We start from the raw sequence: 24,484 nt of genomic DNA, 5'->3' as shown, positions 1-24,484 counted from the left end.
TCAGACTACAGCAGAGCAAGAGCAGCAAATTACAAAAACAAAGATATAAGCCTATCATTCACTACTGATACTAAAAAACCCCCAACAGCTTGCCAATTTATGATAAAAATGAGATTCCTCAAAGAGAGCAGATATATTTCAGATCAGTCTACAATTCAATTAAGCTAAATATTCTATCTTTCACACCATCCCCAGTTAAACTAGATGATTCTATTTTTTTCTTTGTTTAAAGAGTTGAAGAATCATTTCTTTAAACCAAACAGAAATATATAATTAATACCTTGTTAAATGTATAATCTTTTTCCTTGCAGGGGACTTTTCATTATTGGTAAATTTTTTATAAATTGGGTTTATCTTCAAATCCTTGATTTGGATATGCTATGTATAGAACTTTCATTATAAATGACATTTACTTTTAGACCAAAATAGCTCCCTTACCACATTAGGCCAGTCTTAAAATTCTCATTCAGGAGTTTTATTTTAGATTAGGGTCCGCAAACTTTTACTGGAGAGAGCTGGCTTTCAGGCCCTATGGTCTCTGTTGCAACTACTAAACACTGCTGTTATGTGAAAGCAACCACAGACAACATGTAGACGAATGAGGGAATCTGTGTTCCAGTAAGTGCTCATTTATGGACACAAATTAGGATTTCTCAATATGTCATGTGCCACAAAATGTTATTATTTAAAAATTTTTTTCCCAACCATTTAAACCATACAAACCATTCTTATCCCATGGGACATAAAAAATAGGCAGTGGGCTATAGTTTGCCAATGTGTATTAAATAAATAAGGCCATTACCAAATAAATTTTCTTTAATAGTCAGAGCTAACTCTGACTGCTGTGACTAAGTTAGTTGGAGCATCATTCTATACACTGAAAGGTCTTGCACATCATCCCAGTCAGGGCACATACCTAGGTTGTGAGTTTGATCTCCAGTTGGGGCATGTATGAGAGGCAACCAATCGACATTTCTCTCTCACATCAATGTTTCTCTCGCTCTCTCTTTCTCCCTCTCTCTCTAAGAATCAATTAAATAAAATGATAATAATAATTACTATTAGAAAAAAATAATAAATATAATAATAACTAATATTTCTTCAGTGCTTACTGTGTGCTAGGCACTGTCTTGAATACCTTATGTATAAACTTACTTAATCCCTACAATAACTTCAGAGGTAGGTAACTTTTATTATTCCCAATTTACATATGAGGAAAAAGAGACATAGAACCATCTGGCTAAGGTTACATGATAGTATGTAACCTTACCAGAATTCCAATCCAGACATTCTGGCTTGAGTTCACACTCTCAGCCAATATGCACCACCACCTTAACTTCTACATGAGTAATTTGAATGGTATGTTAAAGCAAAACTGATCTCTGACCCAATTAACAATATTACCTTCTATTCAAAACAATAGCTCTCTTCTTGAAAAAGATTATGTAACAGAATATGAGACATAAAATAACAAAGTTGAATACTGTAATGAGTGAAAAATGGCTACTATCTTTAAAGGGCTATTTTTTTATTATTATTAATTAAGTACTATATAAAGTTCCTTTTCTCCTCTTGGCTCATTATTACTACAAAAAAAAAAAAAAAAAAAAGTCCCTTCACACAGCTAAAAACGGAAAGAGAATTGGTAAGTAGAAGGTGAACATATGATTAGTATTCTAAAATTCCTGGCAACTTTATATAATAAAAATCACCTTAATATATTTATATAAAATATAAAACTTTACTTAATGAAAAGATTATAGCCTATCTGGTGTGGTTAGTGGTTAGTGCGAGGCCCTGCACACTGAAGGGTCGCAGGTTCGATTCCTGGTCAAGGGCATGTGCCTGGATTGTGGGTTCACTCTCCACTCCCTGTCAGGGTGCATGCAACCAGTTGACGTGTCTCAAATCAACATATTTTTTCCGCCCTCCCTCCTTTCCACTATCTCTGAGCAGCACTGGAAAAAATATCCTCAGGTGAAGGTAAAAAAAAGTTTAGATAATGAAAACTAGCAATTCTATATAATAAAAGGGTAATATGCAAATTGACCCTAACAGCAGAATGACTGGGAATGATTGGGCACTATGACACACACTGAACACGAGGGGGCAGATGCTCAATGCAGGAGCTGCCCCCTTGTGGTCAGTGCGCTCCCACAGGGGGAGCTCTGTTCAGCCACAAGCCAGGCTGATGGCTGCCAGCACAGTGGTGGTGGCGGGAGCCTCTCCTGCCTCCTCAGCAGTGCTAAGGATGTCCGACTGCAGCTTAGGCCTGCTCCCTGCTGGCAAGTGGACATCCCCTGAGGGCTCCTGAGCTGCCAGACAGATGTCTGACTGCCAGCTTAGTTCGATCCCCCGGGAAGCGGGCCTAAGCCAGCAGGTGGACATTCCCCGAGGGGTCCCAGACTGCGAGAAGGCACAGGCTGGGCAGAGGGACCCCCCTGAGAGCACAAATTTTTGTGCACCGGGCCGCTAGTTTTATATAATAGCAAATAAATTTCTGTTTACATATACCTTTACAGTTCTTAGTAAAAATGAAAACAAGTCTCATATGAAATAAGCAATGGTTTTTCTTTTAAATAGATCAGCTATATTTCTTTATAACAATTATAATACTTTATATAATAGTAACTGTTCTACTTTAAGTAAATATAACAATTACATTAAACAAGTTTAAAACATTTCTCTAGAAAAGATACCATTAAGAAATTTACCACCTTAGCTGGTTGCTCAGTGGTTAGAGCACTGGGTCTCGGATTCAATTCCAGTCAAAGGCTCAAACCCTGACCCCGTCAGGGCTTGTGTGGTATGCAAGCAATCGATGTCTCTCTCTCTCACACATCAATGTTTCTCTCTCTATGTCTCCCTCTTCCTTCCACTCTTTCTAAAAATATCCTCGGGTGAAGATTAACACCCCCAAAAAAGTTTACCAAATAAGCAGAAAAGAAAATAAATCCTTACGTATGTTGCTGATGTAATTTTGCAATTTCTTTTTCAAACTCTTGAGGTTGATTAGGAATGAAAGAATAATCTGAGAGGTAGCCTGGCAAGTTTTCTGACTGGTTATAGTCTCCAAGTTCAGCTAATAAATGAAAGAAAAATATTCACTTTAGTAAACACATTTTTTAATGTTTATAGCCAAATCAGCAAAGTCATGAATTACATTATATTTCTGGAAGTAAAATATTTATATTTCTACTGTTACCATTTAAACAAGTTATAACAATGCATATAACATTCTTCTAGATTTAAAACACCTTGAGAATATTTTCCTGGGATTGAAGTAATTGCTAACTAACTGGAAGGTCATTACATTTCCTCTGCAGTCACTTTCTTCTGTACAGCAACTTATGTCTAAAGAACTTCTACATTAAATGCAATGTACTATTCATACAGACCATCTTAATATACAAAAACCCAGGGCCTGTAACATCCAAAACGATTTACCAGAAGTCAGTGCTGGGTTGCCATGGGGACCCAGCACTGACTGCTGCAGCTGCGGGCACCCCGACCCAGCATTGACTGCTGAGGGGGCTGTGGATCAGTCCCAAAGAGAGAACTGGAGAGAAAAGCAGGGATTGATCCATAGCCTCCACGGCAGTTGTTGATCAGCACTTGCCCCTCTTTCACTCCGGACTTGGCCAGCATCCATGCCTCTCTTTCTCTTGGGCCTCTGCAGATCAGCCCCACTTCTCTGATCAGGTCTGTTGATAGGCCCAGAGATGCTAATTGGCACAGAAACTGACCAATGAGAACAAAATCTGGGTAAAGTGGGAGGAGCCAATGGCTGCCTAGGAGGCAGAGCTTTTGATGCTGACTGGCATAGAAACTGACCAATTAGAACCTAATCTGGGTGAACTGTGAAGGCAGAACCTAAGGTGGGAGCTAAGGAGGGGTTTTAAGGGCAACAGCTGTTTGGTGTAAGGTAAGAAAGCAGTTCAATTTTTTAATGACCGGTTTGGAAGTATACTGTATATGGCTCACTATCAGTCCAGATATAGGGATTATGTATTTTTGTCTGCCAAGAGCATCTCCTCCTAATGAAAAAGGCTCCCCCCACCCATTTCAGCAATCCTATCCTATATAATCTATCTATACCACTAAAAGGGTAATATTGTAATTAGACCAGATCAACCGGACATCTTCCAGACGTCCGACCTCCTTCCGGACAAAGCCATGGTGGTGGTGGCTGAGGCAGAGGCTGTTAGGGGTGATCAGGCCAGCAGGGTAATACAGTTGGGGGCGAGATCAGGTCGGCAGGGGAGGGCTGTTGGGGATGATCAGGAAGGCAGAGGCAGTTAGGGGTGAGATCAGGCCAGCAGTGGAGGGCAGTTGGGGGCGAGATCAGGCTGGCAGGGGAGGTCAGTTAGAGGAAATCAGGCAAGCAGGCAGAGGCAGTTAGGGGCGATCAGGCAGGCAGGCAGGCAGAGGGGCTAGGGGCAATCAGGCAGGCAGGCAGAGACAGTTAGGGTTGGTCAGGCAGGTGAGCGGTTAGGATCCAGCAGTCCCAGATTGTGAGAGGGATGTCCGACTACCGGTTTAGGCCCCACAGGGATCAGGCCTAAATCAGGGGTCGGACATCCCCCAAGAGATCCCCGATAGAAGAGGATGCAGGCTGGGCTGAGGAAACCCCCCTCCCGTGCATGAATTTCGTGCATTGGGCCACTAGCATATATATGCATATATATATATATATATATATATATATATATATATATATATATATATATAAACCCAGTGACCATTACAGTGGCATGACCAGAACAACCAGAACATCCGGTGGCTATGATACGCACTGTGGCAGCCAACCAGCCTGATCTGGGCCAGATTGCCCCCAATACCCTGATCAGGGCAGGGCCAGCCGGCCAACAGCCTTGGCTGGCAGAAATATGGAGTCCAGGGATCTTGGAGGTGCTCGGTCTCAGGCAGCTGTGCGGGCAAAGTTCTCCTTTGGTGGAAGTGGACCTGGGATTAAGGTGCTGGAATCAGGGATGGGGTGGGGAGGCTTTCCTGGTGGCCACAGAAGTCCCCGCAGGCCGAGCACAGCACCCAGGCGTCTGGCCCCAGTCTCAGCAGAGGCAGGAATAGGGGCCACGGGGCGCAGGGGGTGATGCACATGGGAACCAGGAGGCGCAAGGCCCAACGTGGGCTCTTACCCCGCCTGCTGGGCTGAGCAGCACCAGCAGGTGGGCCATGGTGTGCAGCAAGGCGCTTGGCTGCCGACTGGAGGGGAAGAGAGCCAGGAGGGCAATGCTCAGTGCCAGCCAGAGCCCTGAGCGGTGTGGGCGGGGCCTGAGCTGGAAACCCCGGCAGAGTGAGAGGGGTGGGAGGGGGGCTGCAGCCCCATGCCTTTTCAGTCTTGGCCTTGGAATTCTGTGGGGAATCACTGTACTGGCGACCAGCGTGTCAGATGTCAGCCCTGCTTCAAGAGAGAGGACATAGCGGAAAGTGGCAAGGCCACAGGAGAAATGGGAAATGTTGTTGCCATTTTCAGGAAACACAGCTGCCATAGTCTTCAGTAAATATGAACAGATAATCTTTGGTCTCCATTCTACAGAGGAAGCTGAGTCTCAAAGAAGGGAGCCTTCCGCAGCACCTCACCCACTGCTCATACCTGCCCCTGTGCAGCATTGTTTTCGTTGGAAGTAGAGGGTCCAAAATGTTTTTTTAGATCTTTGCTATTTTAGGCAGGAAAGAATTTAGCACAGGGAGCTGGTGCTTGGGAAATCATCGGAAAGCTGGAGGAGTGGGTGCTAGGCTGGGCCCCCAGGAAAGGCTCCCTGCCCAGCAGGAGGAGCTGCCCCCTCAGACACAACTGAATACGAGGACACTCTGGAGCAGCTGTGACCGGAGTATCAGGAAACTGCTGCCCCCGCAAGTGCCCCCCAGCTCCCACAAAACAGGTCACTGGACACTGCCTCTGCCACAACTGTCTGTGCACAGCCTGGATTCCGCTGCAGAAAACCTCCACATCTCTGCAAACATGATCACCAGCAGCAAACAGCCAAACTTCAGGAAGATGCCTCTGTCCCACTTCTGCCTTCAAAATATTGTGCAAGTGTATCCAATCGGCAGAAACGAATTCATATCCAGAAACCTAGTTGCAAAGGAGTTTGGGCAATTTCAGACTTCCGTCTAGGAGTGAGATCTTGCCAATGTACCTCATGTGTTGATAAAAATGGGGCCCGGCTGGTGGGGCTCAGTGGTTGAGCATCGACCCATGAATCAGGAGGTCACGATCTGATTCCTAGTCAGGTTTCGGGCTAGATCCCCAGTAGGTGGTGTGCAGGAGACAGCTAATCAATGATTCTCATCACTGATGTTTCTATCTCTCTCTCCCTCTCCCTTCCTCTGAAATCAATAAATATTTTTTTGAAAAATGGAGTCATGCTATATAAATGTGTTATGAGTTTTTCACTTCATAGATCACTAATGTCCTTCCTGTTAAAACCATACATACAGAACATTATTTATTTATCATTCATTTTAATAGATCTCAGAGAGAAGAAGGGAGAGAGAGAGAGAGAGAGAAACACTGTTCTGCTGTTTCCTGCACTCACTGGACTGAGTATTGAATCTGCAACCTGGGCATGTGCCCTGACTGGCAATTGATCCACCGCTTTCTGGTGTATGGGACGATGCTATGCTGGTACCCTGACCCCAAATTCTAGCTTCCAGAACTGAGAGAGAAATACATTTCTGTTGTTTAAGCCACGCAAATTTATGATATTTTGTTATGGCTGTCTAAGCTAATCCTATAAAATAAAAGTCCAGCGACCAAATAGCAGATGACCAAAATGACCGGAACAATTGAGGCCCCTCGCCCTGGCTGGCCCCACCCCCGATTGGCCCCCCCACCAGTGCACGAATTCGTGCATCAGGTCTCTAGTGTAATTATATGTTATTTGCCGACCCTGGCCGGTGTGGCTAAGTTGGTTGGAGCTTTGTACAGAGCACCTGAAGGTCATGGGTTTGATTCCCAATTTGGGCACATGCCTAGCTTATGAGTTCCATCCCCGATTGGGGTGAGTATGGGAGGGAACTGATCAATGTATCTCTCTCTCTCCCCCTTCCTCCATCTCGAAAAATCAATAAAAAATAAAATCCTGGGCTGATACTTACACTGAACAGCAAATGAAGCCAAAAGGGCAGCAGTATTATAAGGACAGGGCAATCTAATAAAACAAAACAGAAAATACATAGCCCAAAGTTACACACAATGATTTCAAAAGCATGATAATTTATACTAGTTACACTTGAAATTTCTATGTTGACTTATATTTTAACTATTAAGTAATGAACTTATTTGATGAAAGGAATTAATGTTATATGTAACTTTTTTTCAATAGATAGTTTGCAAAAGTCTTGAATTTCTTAATATAGAACTAAGAGTATTCTTAAACTTATTACTAAAAATGTATAATAGCCCACCTTCCACTAAGAATGTCTTGTTTAATTTGCAAAAAATACTGGTACCTTAAAAAAAAAAAAAAGATAGTTAGCATTTATTGGAATTATAGCATTTAGATATTAAAAACTATATACTTATATTAACAAATAAAAATTTAAATATTTAAGTATTTACTTCAATAATGTACGTATTAACACAAGATATTTTAAAAATAATCTTTCATAAATTCATGAATCCAAGTTTTGAAATTGTTGGATAAATGAAATTTTGTACTTCAACTGTATTGTTTCCACTAGATCCATTACAAAACTCCTAACGCTTGTTAAGGGTTACATGACCTAGGGAGAAGATTAGAGAGAAATACTCTAAGGATTGGTGTATGCAGAAAGTATGCTGGGAAGCACAACAGACATAGGAAAGCTGACAGTAACAATGCACTAGAGACCAGTAGAAGAAAATCATTCTTTCTGCTGAGATGGGAAGCCAACTTCAAGAACAGGCCTGTGTGCTGATTATCTTCTGGCAGCAAGAAGCTACTGACTGCAGAAAAGCACCTTTCCCTCTTCATATGAGTTAAGAAACCTCTCTTTGATTAAATAAAAACAAAAAACCCACATAAGTTCCTTACCTACAACTGATCTAATATTAGAATTGCCAAGTACCCAATTTCCTTAAAAAAAAAAATGTAAGTATCCTATAACAAGAATACTAGGGTTGCTTACAAGATGGCACTGTCCTGTCCCTGCTAGTGGGTGAAGTCATTCCCGCACAGATGTATCAATGCTTGGCAAAACCACCTGTGCTGTATAATATTGGTAGAAGACCAAAATTTGTGGCTTTAAATGTTTAAATAAGGAATTTACAGACTTCACCCCACTAAAAAGTGGATACATACTCCAAGAGTTAAAAATCATTAAAAAGTTTGTTTGATTAAAGTCATTAAAGAGTTTCACGACCATTCAAATTACCAAAGAATGTAATTAAGGTTTTAGAAAATTAGGTATTGATTGTAATTTTTTTTTTAAAAAAAGAGCTGATACAAATATCTTGGCTTCATCCTATATAATAAAAGCCTAGGTAGCGTCACGTGCAATGTCATCACAAGATGGCCGCCACAAGATGGCCGGCAGGGGAGGGCAGTTGGGGGCGATCTGGCAGGCAGGGGAGGGAAGTTGGGGGTGATTAGGCCAGCAGGGGAGCAGTTAGGCATCAATCAGGCCAGCAGGGGAGCAGTTAGTGGGCAATCAGGCAGGCGAGTGGTTAGGAGCCAGCAGTCCCAGATTGTGAGAGGAATGTCCACTGTTGGTTTAGGCCAGCCGTGGGCAAACTATGGCCCGCTTGAAATGAATAAAACTATTGGAAAAAAAGACCGTACCCTTTTATGTAATGATGTTTACTTTGAATTTATATTAGTTCACACAAACATTCCATCCATGCTTTTGTTCTGGCCCTCCGGTCCAGTTTAAGAACCCATTGTGGCCCTCGAGTCAAAAAGTTTGCCCACCCCTGGTTTAAGCCCACAGGGGTCGGGCTTAAATCAACAGGTGGACATCCCCCAAAGGGTCCCATATTGGAGAGGGTGAAGGCCAGGCTGAGGGACCACCCTCCATGCACAAATTTCATGCACCGGGCCTCTAGAATATTAATAAATTCTCTGAGGCTTAATACATAATATTACAAATATTATTGCTTACTCAATCTAAGACAACATATTTCTATACAGCCATCTTAGTTTCATAATTAAAAGTTAAAGGTCCCTGGTCTGGCCGGTTGCTCAGTGGTTAGAATGTCAACCCTTGGTTCCATTCTTGGTCAAGGGCAATACCTCAGTTGCAGGTTTGATCACCTAATTAGGGCAAGAGCAGGAGGTAACCAATCGATGCTTTCCTCCCTCTCCTTTTTTTCCCTCCCTCTCATCACCCCCTTCCACATTTTCTAAAAATCCAATGGCAAACATCCTTAGATGAGGATAAAAAAAAAAAAGTTAAAGGTTCCTGGTGGAAACAATCTTATAGGTAGGATTGAAAGGTCATGTATATCCTTGACATAATATTCTGAATACTACACAAATAATACCTATGTGCTTGCTGAATTCTATTTACATACTAATCATTAAAGACTGACAGAACGGAAACCAGAATAAGCTAAATCAAAACTATAAGTCCTAAAGTAAGCCAGCCTATAATCTTTGGAAAGTTACTAAAAATTTGGCTGGGTCTTGTTTCTCTATTTGTAAAAAGAAAGTAGAACCACAGCCTGGTATAGGTATCTTAGGGGCCCTAATCAGAAAATACAAGCCTAATTTTGAAAGACAATTAAGACCTTCAAAACAGATTAATAAAGACTGAGGTAAGTTTAGATAATCACCTTTACAAGCTGTAAAAATAACGAAACTTTTCTAATCCAGACAATAATGAATACTTATCATGCTCTAAAAAGGTATGAAAAGTGATGTCATTTGTATTCTCTCAACTCCTGAGTAAACTCCAATTCCAATGATGCCAGCAAAAGTAAATTATGTTTCATTTGGAAGCTCTGTAAGTCCATTCTTCTTTTTTTTTTTTTTTACCACTAACCTAAAATGGAATCCCAAGGTAAGGAGGTATAGCTCATTTCCTGTTTTGTGGGGCTTATACTAGTCCAGGGATGGCGAACCTATGACACGCGTGTCAGAGGTGACACGCGAACTCATTTTTTTGGCTGATTTTTCTTTGTTAAATGGCATTTAAATATATAAAATAAATATCAAAAATATAAGTCTTTGTTTTACTATGGTTGCAAATATCAAAAAATTTCTATATGTGACACGGCACCAGAGTTAAGTTAGGGTTTTTCAAAATGCTGACACGCCGAGCTCAAAAGTTTCGCCATCACTGTACTAGTCCTTACAATTAGCAACTGTGGCCCAAAGGGTGTCTTATTACTAATCCGGACCATCGCATTAAAGCTACTTAAGCACTAAAGTTTTAAAGGAGTATTTCTTAAACCTAGTGGAATATTTGAGTCACCTGGGAAGCTTGTAATGCTTATGCATAGGTCCCATTTGAGACCTATTAAATCAGAGTACCCAGGGGGTGTGGCCAAAGCAAGAGCTACCCTAAGTGACTCTAATTTGTAATCAGTGTAGAGATTCACTGATACACAATGTACACTATGGTAATAAAGTACAAACTAGCCACTTACCCCAATTACCAAATAGCGCCAGTTATAACATTACAAATCCATTATAAAGGATTTTTGAAATAATGTATTATTTCTAGTGAAAACAAAGATAATTTTCTAGACTGATGGACTGAGTAAATACTTTCTCGATTACTATAAAATTTGATTTTACTTTCTTCTACTTCTGGAATATGCTTTGATTTAATTATCAGTGAGACACATTTATTCCTTGATTATATCTTCAGAAAAGCTATATAAAAATCAACACATTCAAGTTTTGTTAAGAAAGTCAAAGACTGTTTTTTGAGTAAATTATGAATATAGCTATAATTGGCAATATTTTAATTGCTTATGCTATCAAACTCAATAAACATTAAATATATTAGAAATCCAATTTAAATTTATTGATATTTTAATTACAAATATTTATTACACATTTAAAAATCTGATTACTAAAACATACAGGATGTTCTGAAAAAATGCATACATATTTTGAATAATTATTCATTTCAATGGGTTAATATCTGAAGAGAAAGTGTGGGAACCCTAACCAGAGTACACCGGATGTTCAAGGCCAATTTGCCATACACTTGTGCAAAGGCAATGACACAGCAGTTTTACTGCACACACTGCGCAGGCATACTTTTCTATAACCCAAATACTGATGTCACTATTTGGCAAGAAGCCTCTTTTGTCTGAGTTCGTATAAAGATGTGTTACTGACCAGCTGGTGCACGGCTCCTTTGGCTACTTTGAAGAACTGTTTTGTCTGATGGCTCCTTGTTAGCAATGGCTACTTGGGTCTACAATAAAGTCTCTCCTATATGCCTACCATATGTCTTGTCTTCTCCGTTTAATACCTTGTGTCCAAGGAACTGTGCTCAAGAAGGATCAAGGAGGAACTTGCTTCCACAGAAAGAAACATCAACTGAGCTACCAGCTGTTAAAGTGTGTATACATTATTTGGGCCCACCCTGTATTACAGAATACTTTGCTACTTGATTTCAAGTTATATGTACCAGGAAACAATAAAATGCATTTAAAAATACTTTACAAATCACAATTTTCATTAATTCAGTGTAGCTTCCTTAAAGTTCATCCAAGAATAGGTTTTACTATACTAAAAATCTTGTTATTTTAATTAACAACAACAACAAAATCTAAGAGCAACAGTATTAAACTAAAGGGTATTCATATAACACAATTTCGCTTTTCAAGATAAATTAGCTTGGATACTATTAGTCTGAACTACCTAATCCAGAGCCTATATTCTTGAATTCTCCTGTTATAAAAAAGGGAACCTACTGTCCCCACTCCCCCAACAGCAAACACATAGGAAAGGACTCTAAAGGATGTGCATCTAATTTTTCTTACTTTATCTACTGAGAACTCTGCTTCAGAAACACCTGAGGATTGGCAGGGAAATGTCTTTAATTTATTCTTTTGTTGCTCTACTTCACCTTAGTATTCTAAGGATAACCAATACATTAATATCTACATTAATATAACTTTAGGTACAGATTTTAAATTTGGCACCTAACTTTTAGAATAATTGTGAATATAGTCACTGACCTATATTCTTATATCTTTTATGGAAGGTATAATATGTTAATATTTATTCTGTCTTATTTTGCTAACCCTATCTAATAAAGGGTAATATGGAAATTAACCATCACTCCATCACAAAGATGGCGGCACCCATAGCCACAAGATGACAGCACATAGTCCTCAGCCCCGCTAGAGTCTCCCAGTCCTGGGGGGGCGGCCACAGAGAGTGGGCAGCATGAGCGGCCTGGTGGAATGCTTTCATCATCACCCTGGCAACAAGGCAAGCATTCTGCGCCCCGCTGCAGATGGGCCTCTGGGCAGCGGGCACGGAGCGGCCAGGCCCCACAGAGAGCTACTGACACACGAATTCATGCGCAGGGTACTAGTGAATTACTAATTATCTTTCAAGCAATACACATGGTTATCCTTCAGGTTACTTAAAGATTTTTTAAATTGATTTTTTAGAGAGAGAAGAAGGGAAAGAAAGGGAGGAACATCAATGTGAGAGTGGAACATTGATTGGCTGCCTCCTACACACCCCCTTACCAACGATCAAGTCTGCAACCCAAGCATGTGGGCTGACCGGAAATGGAAATGGCGACCTTTCAATGCACAGGACCATACCCAACCAACCGAGCCACACTGGCCAGGGTTCTTAAGGTTATTTTAATAATGACAGTTACCACACTGTGATTATTCCTCACTATGTATGCCTTAAACAGTTATCTAACATTAATATACTATCAAAATACTCATCTGGGCCATTCTTGTATTTTCAATTTGCAGTTGGGAATCAGCTAATATGGAGGACAACTTAAGTTATTCACAGATTTTGACTGCAAAGGTGGTCGATGTGCCTAACCATGCTTTCCAAGGGTTAAATATTTTTATAGGGGGAAAAGCAGGCACAATTCTCACTATATAGCACCACTTAAAATGACGCAGTATCTGATTACTTCAATTAGTTACAGCAAAGCAGCTTAACCAGTTTTCACTGGAAAATCTCAATATTTATGTAGCTCAGGAGGCTTCTTGTGGCTGGATGGGGTGGCCCTGGGGTTCCAATCTCCTAAAGCAGTGGTCAGCAAACTGCGGCTCGCGAGCCACGTGCAGATCTTTGGTCCCTTGAGTGTGGCTCTTCCACAAAATACCACGTGCGGGCGCACATGTACAGTGCGATTGAAACTTCGTGGCCCATGCGCAGAAGTCAGTATTTTGTGGAAGAGCCACACTCAAGGGGCCAAAGAGCCGCATGTGGCTTGCGAACTGCAGTTTGCTGACCACTGTCCTAAAGCATTACCTGTCATCCAGGAGGGAAGTAAACTGTTTTCTTGGAACATCTATGACCTATTCTGTGTGCTGCTAGTAAACTCAGAATTATGGCATGGCAATCTGTTTTTGCCTAATTAATTTCATAATTTTATAATAGTTTTGAAAATATTTTTAAGAAAAATATGCTCCATAAACTCACCTTGTGTATTCTTCTTGTAACTTGTTGGGGTCACTTACAAAAAATTTGACTCTGAAGTTCAAACTGTAAGGAGATCCTCCTAGAATTAATAAAAGCAGTTCTAATTAATCAGATTATATTAATCCTGCATCTTTATAAAGTACACTTACAAAACATGAAGTAAATATATATGCTCACTCTTTAACTGCTTCCTTATTGGTTTGTTTGGATCCAGCCACCTCTGAAAAATAAATAAGATTGATTTCATTTTTCCTTGAGGAACTAATACACCGATTCATGCAAATCTGTTCTATTTAACGATTAATGCTAAAAACTGAATTTTTGAAAAGGCCTGGTAGGGAAAAAGTCATTAATTTGCAGATTTTCATATCATATATAACAAAATTACGCTAGAAAGTACTGAATATATATATGTGGTAGCTTTAAGATTTTTATTTTAATTTTACTTCAAATTATACAGTGTGCAATAACCTCTATTCCAAAAGTAAAAATGTTTAATAATCACTGCAATCTAATGTGAATTCTGTTAATTTAACTGTATTATGTAACAGTCTGGAACATTTAAAAAATTAAGAAAAATTTTGTAACTTCTACTCCATTCCTTAAAAAATAAATTACACCTCCTTCCCCCATCCTCACCTCCCCCAAATAACCACACTAATTTTGAAAAGGATAATGTTTAGTTTTGGGAAGGATTGCCTTTTGTGTATGTGAATTTTAAGTAATCTCAATACTTCTGAATGCCAGTTAAGATCTATTTTAGAAAAACGAACTGAACTCAGAAAATACAGTGGGGCCTTGACTTACGAGTGTCCCGACTAACGAGTTTTTTGAGATACCAGCTGTCTCTTGGCCAATTTTTTGCATTGAGTTGATAGAGTAATTTGAGTTAATGAGCTCCTTAACGAGCTAGGTCTCTGAATGAATAAAACTCGTAAGTCAAGGCCCCACTGTATCTGAACTGCCAACAAGTTTCAATTAAAAAAAATTAAAGAACCCAAAATGAGGTTATGGATGTGGCAGTATTTTCAAAGCACTACACAAATATAAGCTTATGTATCATTATTTATAATCCTTACTTCCCATACTTGATTCCATGAAGAGTACTTAAATAGATTTTAGTAACATTTGCCTGGGATAATCTGTATCTTTTCTTTTCACTATCCCTAACACCCAACAAATCAAATCTAGCTGATTCTACCTTTGTTTTTGTTTTTAATATTTTTTATTGATTTCAGAGAGGAAGGGAGAGGGAGAGAGGGATAGAAACATCAATGATGAGAGAGAATCATTCATCAGCTGCCTGAAATCCAGGCAGGTAACTGACAGGAAATTGAACCCTGGCCTCCTGGTTCATAGGTCAGTGTTCAACCACTGAGCCATGCTGGGCTGACTCTACCTTTAAACCACACCTAGAATTTAAGAATTCTTCTCCATCTAGTCTGCCACCATCCTTATTTCTGGTATGGCTCTGGCCACAGCCTCTTAATTACTGTCCCTGTTTCTTTTCTTACCATCTTCTTCATCCTCCATCTAGAAGCCAAAGTAGTCTTCTCAAGCATAATGTTACTCCTTTGCTTAATACTCTTGATAGTTTCTCAATGCAAGGTCCAAAGCCCTTTAATCTCTTTACTTCTTCTACCCCAATTTACTAAGCTCCAGCCATAATGCCTCCTTTCTGCTACTCAAAGATGCCATCTTACAGATTCCAATTCCATGTTTCCTTAATGCACAGAATGTCCTTCTCCAGATTCCCCATGGCTGACTCCTTTCAACTGTGTCTATGCTTAAATGCTACCTCCTCAGAAAGGTCTTCACTGACCTCCCTACCAAAAGTATGTCACAAAGCTCCTATTTACTTATTTTCCAAAAACAGGCAAGGAACATTAAATTCTCTCATAACACTTTTTAAAAAAATCCTCACAGAGAATATTTTTAATAATTTTTAGAGAGAAGGGAGAGAGAGAAACATCAATGTGAGAGAGAAACATTGATCATTTGTCTCCCCCATGAGCCATGATCAGAGGTACACACGCAACCTGGGCTTACGCCTGCTACCTTTTGGTGTACGGGACAATGCTCCAACCAACCAAGCCACACTGGCCAAGGCACACATCTATGTACTAATCTACTGATTTTGTTTTTCACATTTTAGAGAAAAAAGTAATAAATTACTTTCATTTTAATACTTGTCTAAAATCAAAATTTGGGATCAATGATTGTATTCAAACCCTTCCTTCCTCATTTCGTTCCCCTCAAAAATATTCTAATATCAGATATACAAACACATTTACAAATAGATATGTTAAGCTGACACAGCTTAGAAGGAGTACAATGATAAGCACCAGAAAACTGAAGAGACCTCATCAATGATGTCATTGAGATAGGACTTAGGATTTTGGCTTAAAACAAGATGGAGCAATGCTATAATGGGCTCTATTACACAGTGAAGATAGTGCTCATAGTAAAAACACACCATTATGTCGAAAGAAAAACAACGTAGGGAAAAAAGATAACATATAAAACTGTTCTACAAATCAATAAGAAAAAAAAAACCAACACTAATAAAAAAAACAGACAATAGGTAAGAATGGAAAGATTATGGGAAAGGAAATATAAACGACTTTTCAGTACATGAAAAGATATTCACTCTTGATTATAATTAGAGAAATATAACAGTCTACATTAGGTTATCATTTTTCAATAGTAATACTGACAAAGATTAAAACTTTTAATGACAAACCACAATGGCAAGAATGTGAGGAAAACAGCACTCATACATAGCTTCTGAGAATATAAATTATACCACCTCAATGTAGGACAACTTGGCAATATTTATCAAACTATAAAATGCATATCACTATAGACCAAGTATTGTTTTATACAGCATCTTGATATATTTCACACAATATAAAATTCACTATTTGAAAGTGTACACTTCAGTGCATTTTATTATGTTGTACAACCATCAACACTAAATGTCAGAATATTTGCATCATCCCCAAAATAAATCCCATTTCTATTAGCAGTCAGTCCCAATACTGCACTGCCAACAGGTTCTAGCAAGTACTAATCTACTTACTGTCTCTATAAATTTGCCTGCTTGGGAGATTCATATGAATACAAACATACCATAGGTGATCTTTTTTTTTACACTTTTACAGTAGGCAACCCCCTTAATCCACGGGGGATAGGTTCCAAGATCACACTGGATGCGTGAATCTATAGATAATACTGAGCCTCCTATATGTACTATGTTCTTTCCTATATATATATCCTATATAATAAAACCCAAATATGCAAATTGACCGAACAGCGACCAGTAGCTATGACTTGCACTGACCTGATCACCAGGGAGCAGACTCTCAACGCAGAAGCTGCCCACTGGTGGTCAGTGCGCTCCCAAAGAGGGAGTGCTGCGCAGCCAGAATCCGGGCTCACGGCTGGCAAGAGCAGCAGTGATGGTGGGAGCCTCTTCCGCCTCCGCAGCAGGTGGACATCCCCAGAGGGGTCCAGAACTGCGAGAGGGCGCAGGCCGGGCTTAGGGACCTACCAACCCCATGTACACGAATTTCATGCACCGGGCCTCTAGTTTATAATAAAGTCTATTTTTTTGTTAATCCTCACCCAAGGATTTTTTCCCATTGATTTTTAGAGAGCGTGAAAGGGAGGGATGGAGGTAGGGGGAGAGCGACATTAATGTGGCAGACACACATCAATCGGTTGCCTCCCACATGCAACCTGATCAGGGCCGGGGATTGTACCTGCAACCCAGGTACATGCCCTTGACCAGGAATATAACACAAGAAAGAGCCTTTGGTGCACTGCTGACACTATCCACTAAGACATGCGGGCCAGGGCAATGATAAAGTTTAATTGGTAAATTATGCACAGTAAGAAAATAATAATAAATAATAATAAAATAAAATAAAACAATATTCTGTAATGAAAGTTATGTGGATGTACTCTCTCAAAAAATCTTATTGTATAGTATTCACCCTTTTTCTGGTGATCATGTGAGATAATTCAATGCCTACATGTTGAGATAAAGTGAAGTGAATGATATAGGCATTGTGATGTAGTATTAGGCTACTTCTGACCTTCTGATGATGTATGAGGAGGATTCCCCTACTTCAGGTGATCCTGAATAATCAAGCCATGAGGAACTACTAAGGACTAACAGGTGGGTAATGTATACAGCATGGATATGCTGTACAAAAGCATGATTCATGTCCTGGGTGCGATGGTATGAGATTTCATCATGCAACTGAGAATGGCGAGCAACTTAAAACTTACGAATTGTTTATTTCTGCAATTTTCCATTTAGTATTTTAAAACCGCAGGGAACTGAAATCATTAAAAGCAAAACCACGAATAAGGAGGCACTACTATATGTTTTTAAAGTTCATCATGTTGTAGCATGTTACAGTACTTTTATAGCGGCACTGGGTTGTTTCTATCTTTTGGCTATCATAATAATACTGCTATGGCCCTAACCAGTTTGGCTCAGTGGATAGAGTGTCAGCCTGCATACTGAAGGGTCCCAGGTTCAATTTCAATCAAGGGCATGTACCTTGGTTATGAGCACATGCCCAGTAGGGGGTGTGCAGGAGGCAGCTGATCAATGTTTCTCTCTCACTGATGTTTCCAGCTCTCTATCCCTCTCCCTTCCTCTCTGTAAAAATAAATAAATAAACAAATAAATAAATAAATAAATAATAACAATAATTATACTGCTATGAACATTTTTATACAAGTTTTTCTATAAATACATGTTTCAATTCTCTCAGGAATATGCCTAGGAATAGCATTGTTTGGTAAATGGTAACACTACATTTAAATTTTGAATTAAGTTTATTTCCAGAATGGCTACAGCTTTTAAAATTCCCACCATCTATGTATGAGGATTTCAATTTCTTTGCATCCTCATCAATACTTGTTCTTGTCTTTTTAATTACAGCCCTCCTACTAAGTGTAAAGTAATACGGAATTCCTTTTTATTACTGAATAATATTCCACTGTATAAATATACACTTTTGGTTCATCCATTATTTAATGAATATTTGCACTGACCCCACATTTTAGCTACTATGAATAATGCAATGAACATCTCAGTACTAATTTTTGTGTGTGGACATGTTCTCAATTCTCTTGGAAACATATCTAGGAGTGAAATTGCTTATAGTAACTCTGTTGCATCTTGAAAACAAGTACTATAAGCTCTCTAATTTTTTATGCATACAAATGGCATTGAGATTATGCCACTACCTGTATTTAATCATATACCATACTTTGCCATGCCAAAATTCCCTATACCAACCAAGTTACTGTGATATATCTGAGATAAAATTCTTATTTTCAATAAAATGTTTAAAATGAAATTTTATTAGACATGATAATATCAGGCATGTTATATTTTTTATAATTTTTAATTTTGCAATTACAGCTGACATACCATAATATATTTGTTTCAGTAGCACAACATAATGATTAGATATTTCTTTAACTTATGAAATGATCACCAGAAATCTAGTGCCCATCTCACACCATATATAATTAAAATATTACTGACTACACTAGAGGCCCGGTGCACGAAATTTGAGCACTCATGGAAGGGGGGGGGGAGGGTCCTTCAGCTCAGCCTGCGCCCTCTTGCAGTCTGGGAGCCCTCAGTCGAACATCCTTAGTGCTACTGCGGAGGGGGGAGAGGCTCCCGCCACCACTGTTGCACTCACCAGCCGTGGGCCCAGGTTTGGGATGAGCGGCACTCCCCTTGTGGGAGTGCATTGACCACCAGGGGGTAGCTCCTGCATTGAGCGTCTGCCGCCTAGTGGACAGTGCACGTCATAGTGACTGGTTGTTCTGCCGTCAGGCTGAAACCGGCTCTCCTACATTCCCCAAGGGGTCCCAGATTGCGAGAGGGCACAGGCCAGGCTGAGGGATCCCACCGGTGCACAACCAGGACAGGGGAGGGATGCGGGAGGTTGGTCAGCCAGGGAGGGACCGTGGGAGGGCTCCAGGGCGTGTCCAGCCCATCTTGCTCAGTCCTGATTGGCTGGACCACAGCAGCAAGCTAACCTACTGGTCAGACCTTCTGCCCTCTGGTGGTCAGTACACGTCGTAGCAACTGGTCGACCAGTCGACTGTCTGCCCCCTTGTGGTCAGTACATGTCATAGAGAGCGGTTGAGCGGCCTTAGCATATCATTAGCATATTACGCTCTGATTGGTTGAACAGCCAACTGGACGACTGAACACTTAGCTATTAGGCTTTTATTATAGAGGATTCCCTATTCTGTACCTTATATCCTAGTGACTGTTTTTATAACTGGTAATTTGCATATCTTAATCTCTTTCCCTTTTGCACCCATCCCTCAAACCCCCTCCCATCTAGCAACCACCAAAATGTTCTGTGTACTTATGAGTGTTTTTGTTAGTTCGTTTTTTAGATTCCACATATAAATGAAATCACATGCCCTCTGTCATTCTGTTTGACTCATTTAACTTAGCAAAATACCCTATAAGTATAACCATGTTACTGAGAAGGCAAGATTTCATACTTTTATGGGTAATATTGCATTGTATATATGTATAACTTCCTCTTTACCCATTTGTCCATTTTTGGACACTTAGGTTGCTTCCACATCATGGCAATAGTAAACAATGCTGTAATGAACATAGAGATGCATTATGCCTTTTTGAATTAGCGTTTTGGGTTTCTTTGGATAAATACCCAGAAGTGAAATTCTAGGTCCTTCTTTGTCTCTTATTATAGACTTTGTTTTAAAGTCAATTTTGTCTGATAAAAGTATTGATACTTTAGTTTTTTAAAATTTCCTAAATATATTTTACTTTCAGTCTGTACAGGTCTTGTATGTAGCATATGTATAGGTCTTATTTTCTTATCCATTCAGCTATCCTATCCTTTGACTGAAGCATTTAATACATTTATATTTAATGTAATTACTAATAGGTATGTACTTACTCCCATTTTGTTATTCATACTTTTTATCTTTTTTCCCCTTCTTCTTAAAGAAGTCCCTTTAACATTGGTTTGGTGGTAATGGACTCCTTTAATTTTTTCTTCTCTGAGAAGTTCTATCTGTCCAATTCTAAGTGACAGCCTTCCTTGTTGGTCCTTGCTTTACATCACTTTACATATTTCATGCTAATCCCTTCTAGCCTGCAAAATTTCTGTTGAGAAATCAGCTGACAGTTTTATGGGAGCTCCCTTGTAGGAATTAACTGCTATTCTCTTGCTGCTTTTTTTTTTAAAAAATATATTTTATTGATTTTTTATAGAGAGGAAAGGAGAGAGATAGAGTTAGAAACATCGATGAGAGAGAAACATCGATCAGCTGCCTCCTGCACATCTCCTACTGGGGATGTGCCCGCAACCCAGGTATATGCCCTTGACTGGAATCGAACCTGGGACCTTTCAGTCCGCAGGCCGACGCTCTATCCACTGAGCCAAACCGGTTTCGGCTCTCTTGCTGCTTTTAAGATATTCTCTGTCTTTAAGTCTTGGCATTTTAATTATGATATATCTTGGTGTGGGCCTCTTTGGGTTTATCTCTGGGACTTAGTGCTTCCTGGACTCATGTGTCTATTTACTTCCCCAGGGTAGAGCAGTTTTCCATCATTATTTCTTCAAGCAGGTTTTCAATTCTTTGTTTTCCCTCTTCTCCTCGTACCCCTATTATGCAAATATTGGTATGTTTGATGTTGTGCTAGAGACCCCTTAAACTATCCTCATTTTTTTGGATTCTTTTTTCTTTTTGCTGTTCTGATTGGGTTTTTCTGCTTCCTTATCCTTCAAATCTCTGATTTAATCTTCTGCTTCATCTCCTGTTGATTTCCTCTAATGTATTCTTCATTTCTGGCTGGTTCTTTTTTATGTTTTCTACCTCCATATTTATGTTTTCTATTTCTCTGCTGAAGTTCTTACTGAGTTCACTACTTTTCCCTAAGTTTATTGACATCTTCAACCTTATAAACAGTGTTTGAATTCTGCATGTGTTAAATTGCTTGTTCCATTTTTAGTTCTTTTTCCTAAGTTTTGTTCTGTTCTCATACTGGGACATGTTTCTCCGTCTCCTCATTTTGGCTGCCTCACTATGTTTGTTTCTGTGTATTAGATAGAGCTGCAACATCGCCTGGTCCTGGCAGTGGCCTTATGTAGTAGGTGTCCTGTGAGGCCCAGTGGTGCTGTCTCTCTAGTTACCTGAGCTGGATGCCCCAGTGTGTCCCTTTTGTGTACTCTCCTATTGTAGGAGAGCCTTGATTACTGTTGGCTTGGCAATGGGAAGGATTGACCCTCAAACTGAATGCTTGTGAGGACTGGTATGACTACAGAGGAGAAGCTGTAGTGCAGGGGCTGAACTCACAGAGGATTTACTTCAGTGGGGCTCTTGTGTCAGCCAAGTTTGCCCTTTGGGTATGTCACTTGTGGGTATCTGGTGTGATCTGAAACTCACCACCAAGTGGTTTGGTTCAGGGGTCTCTTGGGAAGAGCTCTGGTATAGGCCATGTTCAGTAACTGCTTGTGTCCTGTGCAGAGCCACCTGGTATGAGCTACAAAGTGATCTGAAGTTGGTTGCCATTGTACTGGGCTTGGAGGTATCTCTAAGAAAGGAGCTTGTATAAAGTTGTGGAGCCTTGACTTTTGTGTCTGTTGCACAGAGAAAAAAGACAGAAATACCTATTTCCTGATTTTCTCCTGAAAGAGGTATATTCATAGTCTTTAAAAGCTGCTGCCTGAAGGTCTGGATTACAATTAGCCTGAATCTAGGTGTTAAATGAAAATCTCCCCTTTAGGACAATGGCAGGTCTTAGCACACCTCTAACTACTGGAAGTAGCCACTAAAAATGGGATACTTGAGTAATTACAAAGGTTTGAGAAACAGCCAAGGCCTAGAACAGCCGTGGGCAAACTACGGCCCACAGGCTGGGTCCGGCCTGTTTGAAATGAATAAAACTTAAAAAAAAAAAAAAGACCGTACCCTTTTATGTAATGATGTTTACTTTGAATTTGTATTAGTTCACACAAACACTCCATCAATGCTTTTGTTCCGGCCCTTTGTGGCCCTCGAGTCAAAAAGTTTGCCCACCCCTGGCCTAGAAGAAGGTTGAAAAGATAAGGCTAATTTCTTTCAAAATAGAGAGGTGATTGTTTTATCTAATGCATAGAAACTAACAGAGAGTCAGGAAAATAAAGAAATAGAAAAATATGTTCCAAACAAAAGGACAAAAAAAATCCTCAGAGAAGGACTTTAATAAGATGGAGATAAGTGCTTTGCCTAATACAGAGTTCAAAATAAGTCAGAAAGATGCTCACGGAGATCAGAAAAGAACAGATGGACATAATGAGAATTAACAAAGAGATAGACAGAAAATATTTAAAGTACCAAATAAAAGCCACAGAGCTCAAGAACACAATAACTCAAAAATACAATAGAGGGGTTTCAACAACAGACCAATGAAGAAGAAAAAAAATCAATGAACTTAAAGATATGACAGTGGAATCAGAACAGCAAAAACCAATAGATACACAAAAGATAAAAAGAAAGGAACCTAAGTATATCACTACAAAAATTATCAAACCACAAAGGAAGAAAACAATTAACAAATGGTAATAATTGCAGACCTATCAATAACTATTTTAAATGTAAATGGACTAAATTCTGTAATCAAAAGACACAGAGCAGCTGAATGGAGAAAAAACCAAGACCTATCTATATGCTACTGAAAAGAGACTCACTTTAGATGTAAGGAACATAGAGACTGAAAGTGAAGGAAAAAGATATTCCTTGCAAATGGAAACTCAAAGAAAGCTGGGTAGCTATACTTACATAAAATAAAATAAACCATTAGAAAAAGACCATAATAAGAGATGAAGAAAGTCATATCGCCCTGGCCAGTGTGAATTGGTTGGTTGGAGCGTCGTCCTGTATACCAAAAGGTGGTAGGTTTGATTCCCAGTCAGGGTACATAACCAGGTTTCAGGTTTGATTCCAAGTCAGTGTATATGGGAAGCGGTCAATCAATGTTTCTCTTTCATGTTTATGTTTCTCTCTCTCAAATCAATTTTTTAAAAGTCATTATATAATGATAAAGGCATAAATCCAACAAGAGGATATAAATATGTAAATAACTATGCACCTAAATAAAACAAGTATTAACAGACCTAAGGAAGAAATAGGGAGCATGACATAATAGCAGGGGACGGTAATTTTCCACTTTCATATATGGGTAGACTAACCAGGCAGAAAATCAGTAAGTTAATGTTAGCCTAAAACAATAGATAACAAGTGTACACTCTTGGTGGGAATGTAAATTCATGCAGTCACTATAGAAAATAGTATGGAGGTGCCTCAAAAATTTAAAAATACAATTACCATATGCTTCAGCAATTTTACTTCTGGTATTTATCCAAAGAAAACAAAAACACCAACTTGAAAAGATATATGTGCCACCATGTTCACTGTAGCATTATTTACAATAGACACAATATGGAAGCAAACTAAGTGTTCTTCACTTAAAAGAAAATTTGGTATATATTAAAAATAAAATACTATTCAGCCATAAAGAAGGAAACCTTACCATATATAACAACTTGGATAAACCTTAGGGCATTATATTAAGTGAAATACGTAAGACATAGAAAGACAAAAAACACATGACCTCATTTATATGTACAATCTGAAAATAAAAAACAACAACACAAAAACAAACCAAAATGCTGAACTCATAGATACACAGAACAGATTGGTCATTGCCAGAAGTTGGAAGGTAGGGCATGGGTAAAAGTGGTCAAAAGATACAAACTTCCAGTTAAAATAAGTAACTCCTGGGATGTAATACATAGATTGGGGAATATAGTTAACATTTTATA

The 24,484-nt window shown here is 39.4% G+C and overlaps 1 protein-coding gene across 1 annotated transcript in view; it reads right to left on the bottom strand.

Annotated features, from left to right (window-relative positions):
- PTPN4 (protein tyrosine phosphatase non-receptor type 4) overlaps positions 1 to 24,484 on the bottom strand; it is a 215,620-nt gene that overhangs the window by 134,780 nt on the left and 56,356 nt on the right. Inside the window, exons 5-9 of the mRNA XM_081095457.1 lie at positions 13,770 to 13,812; positions 13,593 to 13,671; positions 7,432 to 7,476; positions 7,123 to 7,175; positions 2,962 to 3,082 (exon numbers count right to left, since the gene is read on the bottom strand). Coding sequence (XP_080951583.1) covers positions 2,962 to 3,082; positions 7,123 to 7,175; positions 7,432 to 7,476; positions 13,593 to 13,671; positions 13,770 to 13,812 — 341 coding nt within the window. The remainder of the gene's footprint in view (positions 1 to 2,961; positions 3,083 to 7,122; positions 7,176 to 7,431; positions 7,477 to 13,592; positions 13,672 to 13,769; positions 13,813 to 24,484) is intronic.

Source organism: Myotis nattereri, assembly GCF_964212035.1.
Source record: "Myotis nattereri genome assembly, chromosome: 7".
Classification (NCBI taxonomy): Eukaryota; Metazoa; Chordata; class Mammalia; order Chiroptera; family Vespertilionidae; genus Myotis; species Myotis nattereri.
Note: the sequence above shows the minus strand (reverse complement) of the source record. Positions and strands in the feature narration are given on the sequence as shown.